The sequence below is a fragment of the Sus scrofa genome, chromosome 13 (genome assembly GCF_000003025.6).
Source record: "Sus scrofa isolate TJ Tabasco breed Duroc chromosome 13, Sscrofa11.1, whole genome shotgun sequence".
Lineage (NCBI taxonomy): Eukaryota > Metazoa > Chordata > Mammalia > Artiodactyla > Suidae > Sus > Sus scrofa.
Genome location: NC_010455.5, coordinates 112,768,543 through 112,780,066, shown reverse-complemented (window position 1 = coordinate 112,780,066; position 11,524 = coordinate 112,768,543). Strand labels below are relative to the sequence as shown.

Below are 11,524 nucleotides of genomic sequence, written 5' to 3'. Positions count from 1 at the left end.
TAATTATTCTGAGAATGAGGTCTTATGCTGGCAGTTTTAGTGCACAATCTTGGACCATCAACTCCAATTAAGTTCTTATGCTTCTTTGGTAATGGAGATTAAAATATTAATCTACCTTATAATGCTGATTGTACCATATAAACTTGAACAGAGTTTTAAAAATCGTTTCTGATAGGGGAATTTTGAACTATTGGGGATTCTGCACTTCCTACCAGTAATTTCTTTATTTATTTTTATCTTTTTTGTTTTTTTGTTTTTTAGGGTAAACATGCATGGCATGTAGAGGTTTCTAGGCTAGGGGTTGAATTGGAGATTGGAGCTAGAAATGCTGGCCTATGCCTCAGCCACAGCAACACCAGATCTGAGCCATGTCTGCAAACTACACCAGAGCTCTTGGCAACACTGGATCCTTAATCCACATTGCCAGGCCAAGGATTGAACCTATGTCCTCATGGATACTAGTCGGGTTTTTTACAACTGAGCCAGAAGAGGAATTCACCAACCAATAATTTCTTAATGAATCTTTTTAACCTGCACATAGCGGATCTTGGTGATTCTATAATCCTAACTCTGATATGTAAAATCTGCTGTTACATAGCACCAATCTCATTTATATGCAAGGTTCAATGAAGTCAAAGTGTACATAATAGTGGCTGGGTTCAGATGATACCTGTTTCTACAGGCCAGGGCCACTTTTGCACAAATGAACGTGGATTAGTTTTCTATTGTTGTGAAACAAATTGCCATACATTTAAGAGCATAAAATAACACCCCCCCTTTTTTTTTAACCCCACAGTTTTTTAGTTCAGAAATTCAGGCGTGGAATGACTTAATTCTCTCTTCAGGGTCTTGCCGAGCTGAAATCGAGATCTTGGCTAACTGTATTCTCATTTGGAGACTGGGAGGATATTTGTTTCCATTTTCATTAAGCTTGTTGACTAAATGCAGCTTCTTGTGGTGGTTGTAAGACTGCAGTCCCTGTTTCTTTGCTGGCTGTCATGTGGGGGGTTCTCTTTGCTCCTAGAGACTGCCAGCATACCTTGCCATATGACCCCTTTCCTGAAAATCCAGCAATAGGAAATCTTGTCAAGTCTCTCAGGTGCTGAGCCACAAATTTGAGGAAGAGCCCAGTCTCTTTTAAGGGCTCTCCTTTTTAGGTATGGCTCACCTAGCATGATTTCTCTTTCTTAAAATCAACTGTCTCATCTAATATAACTTAATAATGGGAGTGAAATTCATCATATTCACAATATTAGGGATTACACAGGCTAAGTACCCCAGGGAGTGGGCATCTTGGGAATCATCTTAGAATTCTGCCTACCAGAATATATCTTTCTTGATTCACATGCAGGTGGCCAACTCTACAATAGTCTATATTTCAAGCAAAGTATTTTGTTGTAGGCAAAATTGGACATAAAAGGAATGTCATGTCCCCGTTCCCTTATGAGTCCTGGAGACAGGCTGCCCAATGAGGGTCCTTGGATCCTTGCAGGAAAGAATTCAAGGGCAAGACTTAGTGAAGTGAAGGTAGGTTTACTGAGAGAGATGCACACTCCACAGTGTGTGGGTCACCTCAGAAGGTGAATCACTCCAAACCTCAGAGAGCATCCTGAGGTTTGGGATGATTAGTTTTCATGGGCTAGGAAATTTAAAGACTAAAAAGTGGGAAGAATAGTATAACTACCTTTGGGAAGGGAGTGGGGATTTCTGGGAGTGGGGTACCACCCACTTTTTGACCTTTTATAATTGGGCTAAGAACTGTCATAGCATTTGTGTGTGTGTTACTTAGCATGCTAACATACTGTAATGAGCATATAGTGAGGATTGAGGTGCACTGGAAGTCAGATCTTGGGTCTAGTAGTTTAAACTGATTTTTGTGGCATCTTGTTGTCTTAATGTTTGTGTCATTCTTTTAATGTTGTGCCCTGTGCCCTTCCTTCCTATCTCATTTTCACTCCAGTTGTCAACATGCTTCTACTTATTTAGATATCACTGCCCTCTCTCCCCACCACCATGAAAATTGCCAAACTATGACACAGCATTAGGCAGTGGTTCTCAAATTTAAGGATGCATGAGTCTCCTGGGAAAAATTATTAAAATTTCCAACTGTTGGCCACCAATCCTAAGAAATTCTGGCTCAATAGGTCTCAGAGCCCAAGAATATGCTATTTAACAGTGATTCTGGTATTCAATCAGCAGAACAAAGTTCAAGAAACACTAAACCTTCAGCACCTGTGTAGTGATCCTGATGGTCTGGTATGGCCACATAGGCTCCTCATAGCCTGGCATACATAACATTATTCAAACTTGAAAGCTGAGAATATTTAAGGACTAAATTTGAGATCCATTCTATCTAGTCCTGAAAATGATAAATTGATGTAAAGCAACTTTGGATGAGAAACTTAAAACAGAAATTATCCATCAATATATAACAGAGAAATTCCTTTTTTTTCCTACAAAAAGTTTGCTTGTTTCCATTTGGTCCAAGGCTTGGAACTGGGCCCCAGAGTGATTAAAAAGCTGTCATGTGACTGTAAACAGGGGCTTCTGGCAGAAGCTCTGACACCAGAAGGGCTCCTCAAAGACCACTGGGCTCCAGAAGTTCCTAGTTGTGCTTCAGGGTGAGCCTTTCAAATAGATACTGGCCAAGCCCAGCCTGGCATCTTCTGAATGAGTTTCACCTGCTCATCCAGGAAGCAGTTCTCCAAGAAATCAGAGAGCTGGGAATCTGTGTGGGCAAAACCCAGAGCATGTAGATCCAAAATGGCCTGGTTCAGGTTCTTCTCCATGAGAATGGCGGCTTCCACAGCGTTCTGGCTTTTACCCCACTCATCTTGACATGGCTTATGCATGTCCTGGAAGAGGGTATGGCCGCAGCACTGGTTTTGCATTTTCAAGAAATTCTTGGCGCCTACGTGCTTCTCCTCAGACAATTCTTGGAAAAGGGAGCTCATGCCCTCCAGAGCCACATCATCACAGTGGAAATAGAAGCCCAGAGAGAGGTAGGTGTAGGAGGCTTGCAGAGGCCTATTGACCAGGCAATTGACAGTGGCCTCCACTTTGGTGGAATAATTCTGACAAATCTGGGAACTTATCAGTAATAAGACAATAAGCTCAAAATATAGCGTTAGCTGGTCCTAGAAGCTGAGGATAGCTGTGCTGATTCTGAAGGTTGGAGGGTGGTTGGAGGCTGGAAGAAGGGGTATCCTTGGGTCTGTTGTGCCCAAATACCGTTGAAGTTAAGAGATAGATTGGTGAGACCACCGAGCACACTGGAATTAAAGAATTTTAATGTTGTTTTTCTAAGCGTCCTTATTAAAAATGTCTTTTTAAAAATCTGTGCTATTATTTTGTTAGATTTACACAGGTATTCTTTATTGAGATGAAGTGTCATGAATATTGGCTGCATTTTGCTTTTCTTCACACATAATAATGGTCATGGAACAAAACATGGAAAAAGTTCTATAGACTGTATTCATGCTGAAATAGACATTGTATTTTGGGATCATCAGTTAAAGTCTAAATACAGAAGCAAAGCCTCGATTTATGGATAGAAATGAGAAATGAAAAGTGAAATAGCACCATAATAAGAAACACATTAAAAGCACTTTTTCGTAACTTTTTTTAGAGTCACTCTGAACATAGGATTTTTTGATCTTAATTCTTAACTCTAGTGAATTCAGTTTATTCATATTTTATTTTCCAGGCCTTTTATCCCATCATTAAATTAAGACCTGTTTGTCTCTGCAAAGTATTAAACACTTTAAAGAAGAAATTTGTGCATTTCAACTAAGACATTTGCAATCAGGCACACAGTAAATTTCCCTCATGATTATGCCACTTTTTGAAAAACGATGTAGTAGATACAAATTCAGATACTCTCTTTAGCAATTGTAATCCATATGAAATGCTTACTTTTTCTTACCTGGTCAAATGCAAATAAATCATTTCAGTTGCTATTAATAGCAATGATTGTGATAATAAATATGAATATCCACCTTCACTTTTACTTACCCATTCACAGAAACCAGCATAATTTATCTCATTTTCATGCCTATTTCTATTGCTAGATAAAAATCTTGGCTTTTTAATAGCAAGGTTGCATTAGATATCTAAACATTGTATATGACATCATTACTAAAATTTACTTCAAAATATATGTGATGATAATGTACGATGACTATCAAAGCAAGTGAATTCTAGAACATTAATTTGGCTAATATGTTTGAAAGTGTAGCATATATCAGAGTGTTTATTTTTTTAATCACTGTGTTTTCATATGAATTTTTTCCCAGGAAATAATTTTCTTTTTGTTTCTTTTTAAAATTTAAGTCATTCCTCAATGAATCGAAAGACAAATTTTTTCCCCTCAAGTTCAAATCTTTCTTCAGTATCTCCCTTAGGCCCATGTCCCTTTCTTTCCTATACCCTTCTCTCTCTTCCTTCTTGGTTTAAATTCCTAGGGTCTTGAATTTTGCTAAGGGGTGGGAAGGTAAAGGCAGTAATTTAAAACATTTCCATAATCTCCATCGTCTTTCTCATCATCCTTATCACCCGAAGACATGGCATATTGTTTCAAAAAATCAGCCTCTACTCACTGGTCCCAAAGAGAAACACCTAGACAGTTTTGGGTGAAGGAAAAAAATAGCTTTTATTGACTTGCCAGGCAAAGAGTCCACAGCAGACTAATGCCTTGACTGTGCCCACCTTTGGGGAAGAATTGCAGAGAGTTTTGTAGTCTAAAAGGAGAAAAATGGGGTTTCAGATGAGAATCAGGGTTGGGGCAGACAAGCGTTCTTCTTTTTGAGGGGAATTTTAGGCATCAAAGCTGGCTTCAGGATGATCTTGGCATGATCCTGGTGGTTGTCTTCTGGGTTATTGCCTAGAATTAACAGTACCTACAAAAAGGGCATATTAATGAGAGATTAGAGAACTAGGGAAGTTTCTGAAAAACATCATGTGCTAATAATCTTTAACCTACAGGCAATTGTGCTCAGGTGCCTAATCTTTAGTTTATGGGTGATTGTGTTTAGAGTGCAATCAAATGAGGGGAGAATCACAGGGAAGGGCTCCAAGCTGTTCAATATTAAAGTATTTGTTTCTAAAAGAAACGTAAAGAATATAACTTTTTTCTCAGGTTTGTAAAATGCCTACCTCATTATGTGTATCCCTTGAGGGGCAATCAGGACCATGCCAAAAGGCTGTACTATTGTTGCTTGACTCTTCCTCCCTAGTCTTTTCATTCCCTTCTTCAGTAACTCTCTGAATCTACCCTTTGGGGAAGGTTCAGAGGAAAGGCCAAGAATGCTGAATAACGCCCATTTCCTAAAAATAAGGAATGGGGAACACAGAAAGGCTTTTTTGCCCAGGAGCCCCACATGGTCCTGCTCAGTTACAGTATGACCTTCCTCTTCCTTTACTGAGTAAAATCTGAGCTCTCATACATAAATTCCCCCTGATTTCTACTCTGCAACTCAAAGTACATGCATAAAGGATCCTTTGCTTCCTTGACAGAAGAAATGCTTATCATGTTAATGATAATTAATGATAATGACTCTGATCCAATTCCAAATGATCACATCTCTTCTGAGAAATCTTCATTCACTTGCTTTTGGATCTTCAATTTGACCACTAGCCTTTTCTCTTTAGTTTTGTAGGGGAGGGGAAATAATTTTCTTTCTTCCCTTCTAGGTTCTTGTCCGGGACTCCACTGGAATAAGAAACAGATTAACAGAAAAAAATTTTTAATTCCTGGTATAGTCCCCTTTCTGATGTAAATTCCCCTTACAAAAAGGAAACTTTTACTGTTTTCAGAGCTTCTTTTGTGTCTTCAGGTTTTTCGTAATAATCAACTCAAAAATAATCCTTATGCCAACAGGGCATATTTTGGGGTGGCACATTCTGCTTCTCTTCAATTTACCTACACACTTAAATCTCTATCCATTTTTCCACAAAGAACCAAGATTACTTCTGAACACTACTCATCTATCACCAAATTTCCTTAAAAAAGGTAGTCTACATGAAATTTCTCCATTTCTGATCTTTAACTGATAATTCTATGTACTCTGGCATTTCCTCTCAGGAATTCCCACTTTCCTTCGGAAGCATTTGTTTTCTGGTATTTTCTCTTTCTATCCAATCTCTGCTCATTTTGATGTTGTTGATTCCATCTTTTGGGAAACTCTCATATAGATTCACATCACCTTGATGACATTCCAGCATTTTTTCTTTTTCTATTGTTTTATATTCATCCCTATCACTGTTCTTAGTCTTCTTTTGTGTACTTCTACAATGTTTATTTATCCGTATCTGTGTTCTAGTCTTTGACTCTGGCCATTGCCTCTTTTTCTATTCTTTTTCTCTTTGTGATTTCACAGATGAGGATAACTAGAAAAATTACTTCCTAGTCAGATTTCTCTTTGTCTGATATCCCTCTTGAATTTCAAAACCACTTTCCAATTGTTTTGTTGACTATTTCATAGGGATGTCCTCTCTGAGTCAAAATTTCAACTTTGCCAGAACTGCTACTCTCATCACAGCAGTTGCATTTCCAGAATGGTGCTCCTTCCTGTTCATTTTTATGTCTCTAGTGCTTGGCACTGGGACAGACTCAACATATGCTGATTCACTTGCCCCCCTCTATCAATGGCCTTTCTGTTTTACCTATTAGTTAGGTTTAAGGCCATAGAATTTTCTGGAAATTCTTCCTTTTCTTGACCATCAGTATCAAGAAGTTTGTGTCAACTCATTCTTTCCAATATCTCTTGCTGCCATAATCTTGTTTTCTATTGCTTTTGCCCTCAATTGCTAAAATGTGAGTCACAAAAGGGTAGGAATATTAGACTGTGTTGCTCACAATTTTAACCTAAACACCTAGAAGAGTACTTTGTATATAGTCATTGCTCAATAAATATTTGTTGGATTGAATCAAGGGTTCATTTTCTGTTTACTTTTTGGTTTTGGGGGGACTATTTCAATAGACTTCCACCTGGAATCTTTGTATCCAGACATTTCCCCAATCCATCCTGCACATCACTGTCACATAAAAACTACTACTCTTCTGTCTTGGTATACAAATTCTCACTTATTTGAAATATATGCCATTCTTTATACTGCCTCATAGCTGTCATTGACCAAACTCCTGTTTATTCCTAAATATCTGTCCAAGCTTTAGATACATAAAACACATTTTTATTTTTCATTTTAAATTCTTCCATCACTGAGAGTATATCAGTATCTATGTATATGACACTCTACATCAAATATCACAATTTCTCATTCACTGTATCAACCTCTCACAAACTCTTGAATTTCTTTTAACTTGTTGAAAGTATACAGTCTATGCCTTTGCTGAGTGTTCCCTGTACCTTTTAATTTGTCCAATGTATTTTTAGAAGTTTTCACCTAATATTAAAAAAAATAGCTTTCATAGCCTATATGAACTCTCATAATCCTTTGGTTCCATGAAAAGAAATTGAATATCCAAAGGACTGTGTCTCCATCTTTTGATATGGAAAAGAATGAGGTGGGACCAAGAGGCTCATTTTTAGTCAAATTACAAATTATTAATTTAATATATTGAGACGATAATATTCCACAAATTATACTGCCAGATATTGTAGAGGACTGTGCTTTTATGAATAGCTCTCCTGGGAAAGCATTTTCTGCATCCACTTATGTTATGCTTTAATCAGGTTAGTAAGACTTTGTCTCTCATTTTACTCTTTACATTATACCTGATTTAGATTACTATAAAACATTGTATTTTGATTGTCTTTATAACTATATGATGCAGGTTGATCTTGCTTTATGTTATAGATATTTGTTTTGAAAAAATATGTTATAAAATGAACATTGTGATTTAAAGCCATGTTTCTGTTTACATGTATTCCATTTCATTCTCATGGGATAAGATTCGTTTGTCAATGGGCAGGATATCTTCCTTGCACTCTCTCTCATATTTCAATTATAATTTGCATAACTTTTGGTGTCCCATATGTTATTTAAAAACCCAGATATTATTCCCTTCTCACATTATGTAAAATTTCAATGAGTTGTTATTATTTGTAATTTAATAGTTTTAAGTTATCACCTTGCCACTACCTGCAATCTCATGCAGAAAATTTGGATTAGAAATGTTATCAATAGATATTATTGTAAGTCAAACTAATACAACATTAGCAAGCATTTCCTGTGTTACTACAGATGCAACAGTTTGTATATTTTAACTCTGACTTGATAGATTAACTACTAAGATAAGTTACTTAACAACTCTATTTAAGGAAAAAAAGTCAGTAAAACTATAATTAAGAAAGACAATATAAAGAATAAAAGTTTTAATATATTAGAAAACCTTAATGAAATGGATAATTTTCTGGAAAAGCATAAACTGCTAAATTAGAATTGGGAATAATTTGAAATATAATTAGAAAAATATGGGGAAATTGAAAATATTGTAAAATAATTATTTTAGCATATATCTTTTTTTTTTTTTTTTGTCTTTTTTTGTCTTTTGTTGTTGTTGTTGCTATTTCTTGGGCCGCTCCCGTGGCATATGGAGGTTCCCAGGCTAGGGGTCCAATCGGAGCTGTAGCCACCGGCCTACGCCAGAGCCACAGCAACGCGGGATCCGAGCCACGTCTGCAACCTACACCACGTTGCTCACGGCAACGCCGGATCGTTAACCCACTGAGCAAGGGCAGGGCCGAACCCGCAACGTCATGGTTCCTAGTCGGATTCGTTAACCACTGCGCCACGACGGGAACTCCATTTTAGCATATATCTTGAGTAAGATGGCTTGTTGGCCAATTATTTAAAACTTCAAAATACGTATAATGCATATAGTATGTATGTTATCATAGTGTAGCAAAAATGAGAAATTATCCAAATTTATTTATAAAACTGGAAACTTTGATATCAAAACTTAACAAAAAAACAAAACAAACTCTAGGTCAATACCATTTAGAAATATATATGTATAAATTATAAATAAAATATTAGCATGTCAAATTCAACCCTACATTAAAAAAATACCATCTATCATGACCAAGTAGAGTTTATTCCAGGAAATACAGATGATTCAAGTTTAGGAGACCTATTAATATAATTTATCACTTCAAACTGTCAAAGGAGAGAAGTCTTATGATCATCACCATTGAGTCCAAAAAAGTTATGTCCTGAGAATATTGCTAAGAAAACTCAGGAAGAAAAATGCTTACTTAAAATCATAAACAATATCTACTTTGACCAATAGCTCATGTCATACTTAGTGGCAAAACATTTAGAAGATGGCCTTTAAAAATCACGAATAAGATAAGGATGGCTTCTGGTTGTCATTTGTAAAGGAAATATAGCCAGGATCCCTAAGTCTTCTAATCTCCTTCAAACATCAATTGCTGAAATAGTTGCTGCTGCCTATCCTTAGTTTTTACACATGATATATGACAGCTAAACTGATGCCTTTTTATTGTATGTTATGGGTTCAACCATGATATCATGGAGGATGCATGAATCTGAAAGAGCAAACTTAGCCTGTTGTATGGCTTACCTACCAGTAAGAAAGAAGTTAGTCAAGCACAAAGTCCCATCAGTGTCAATATTATTAAACCATGCTTATTAGATAAATAATACCAAGAGAGGAGTTTTCAGGTGGTGCAGCAGGTTAAGTTTCAGGCATTGTCACTGCTGTGACTTGGGTCTCTGCTGTGGCGTGGTTTGATCTCTGGCCCCAGAATTTCTGCATGCCATAGGCATGGCCAAAAAATAAATTTTATTTTTTTTTAAAAAAAAAGGAGAGAGAGAAGAGAGATACACAGAAGGCAGAGAAAGAAAGAAAACTTAAAATGAGTAGCACTTCCTTATCCATTTCCATTTATTTAACCTCTTTGTTAGTAAAATCTGGGTTTTGCTGTGGTAACAAATTAACTCTGAAATCTTAGATACTCAAGTAACAAAAATTAATTTCTTATTCCTGCTCTGTGTTCATTGAGGATTGACATGGGATATTGCACCTCTTTGTTACTCAAGAATCTAGGCTGGTGATGGCTTCACCATCTTGCATTTATATCATCTGGCACACAGGGCCTCCTTAGAGGGCTTGGCCAGAGAAGATAAAGAATGGAGGTTGCTCATAGGCTTTTCATGCCTGAGTCTAGAAGTAATTAGTATCAGTTCAGTTATCAGTTCAATTATATTTCATTGCATAGAAAGTCTTATGACCCTTTAGGATAGCATGTAGAATATTTGTTGAGCATTACTATCTACCATAAAGATTAAGGGCTCCTTGGTAGCCCTTAGACTTCCGAGTATATAAATGAGATTTCACTGGCTGGGATGGAAAAAAGTTAAAAAGTGGAGTACTTGTTAGTTAAATTCCATATAGCAAGTAGCTGTGACCTCCCCAGTGTTACTAATAAATCAACTTTAACTGTAAATATATTCTCTATATATAGTGTTATATATTCTATAATTAGCTTGACCAGCACTCTCTGTTTGTAAAAAAGCTATGGGAGATGCCAACATTATCAGAATGTTAGGGTGAGCCTAGACTCAGAGGAGTATAGTTATATGATTTTAATTATAGTAATAGTAATGCTATCACAACAGCTACTATGTGTGTTAATATTCTATAGTTGTGTAACAAATTCCCACAAATTTAGTGGCTCAAAACAAGGCCAGTTTATTAATCATACTATTTTCATGAGTCAGGAGTCTGATTATGGCTCAACTGGGTCTTCTAGATGGGATCTTACCATGATAAAATATCAGCTAGGGAAGAAGTTCACATCATGGCATAATGGTAACACATCTGACTAGTGTCCATAAGGATGCAGGTTTAATCCTTGGCCTTACTCAGTGGGTTAAGGATCCAGGGTTGCCATGAGCTGTGGTGTGTGTAGGTCACAGATCCAGCTCAGATCCTTCATTGCTATGACTGTGATGTAGGCTGGCAGCTGCAGCTCCGATTCAGCCCCTAGTCTGGGAACTTCCATACATCACAGGTGCAGCCCTAAAATGATACCAGCTAGAGCATTAGTCTCACCTGAGTTTACAGGTCTTCTTTCATTATTGGTTCTGATTATTGGTAGAATTTATTTCTAGGCAGCTCTGTGAAGTCCCCACTTTCTTGCTGGTTTTCAGTTGGAGACTACTCTCCACAACTAGATCTCACCTTTAGGTTCTTGCCTACAGCCATCTCCTCTTACAAAAACACAGTTTGCTTGGTTTTTGAAGCCTGCAGGAGAATCCTCCTAATTTTAAAGGACTCATCTGATTATGCCTGGCCTACTGAGGATAAGCTCCCCTTTGATTAACTTATGATTAAGATTAGGAATCTTAATCATGGAAATGATTACTCCATCATATTCACTGGTTCTTGCCATACTCAAGGGCAGGTGATTATACAGGGCATGTACATAAGAGGAGGGAATCGTTGGGGCCTCTTCTAAATCAGTCTACTAACACTCTTATTATTTATTGAGTGCATGCTTTGTGTCGGGCATTATGATATGCATTTCACACACAT

The 11,524-nt window shown here is 37.1% G+C and overlaps 1 protein-coding gene across 1 annotated transcript; it reads right to left on the bottom strand.

The window, feature by feature from the left end:
* On the bottom strand, positions 407-11,194 carry LOC100521930 (ferritin light chain-like). The gene is given in 5 exon segments (XM_021069817.1): positions 407-2,660; positions 2,662-3,137; positions 4,794-4,898; positions 5,606-5,710; positions 11,171-11,194. Coding segments are annotated over 5 exon segments (765 nt in total). The 3' UTR covers positions 407-2,605.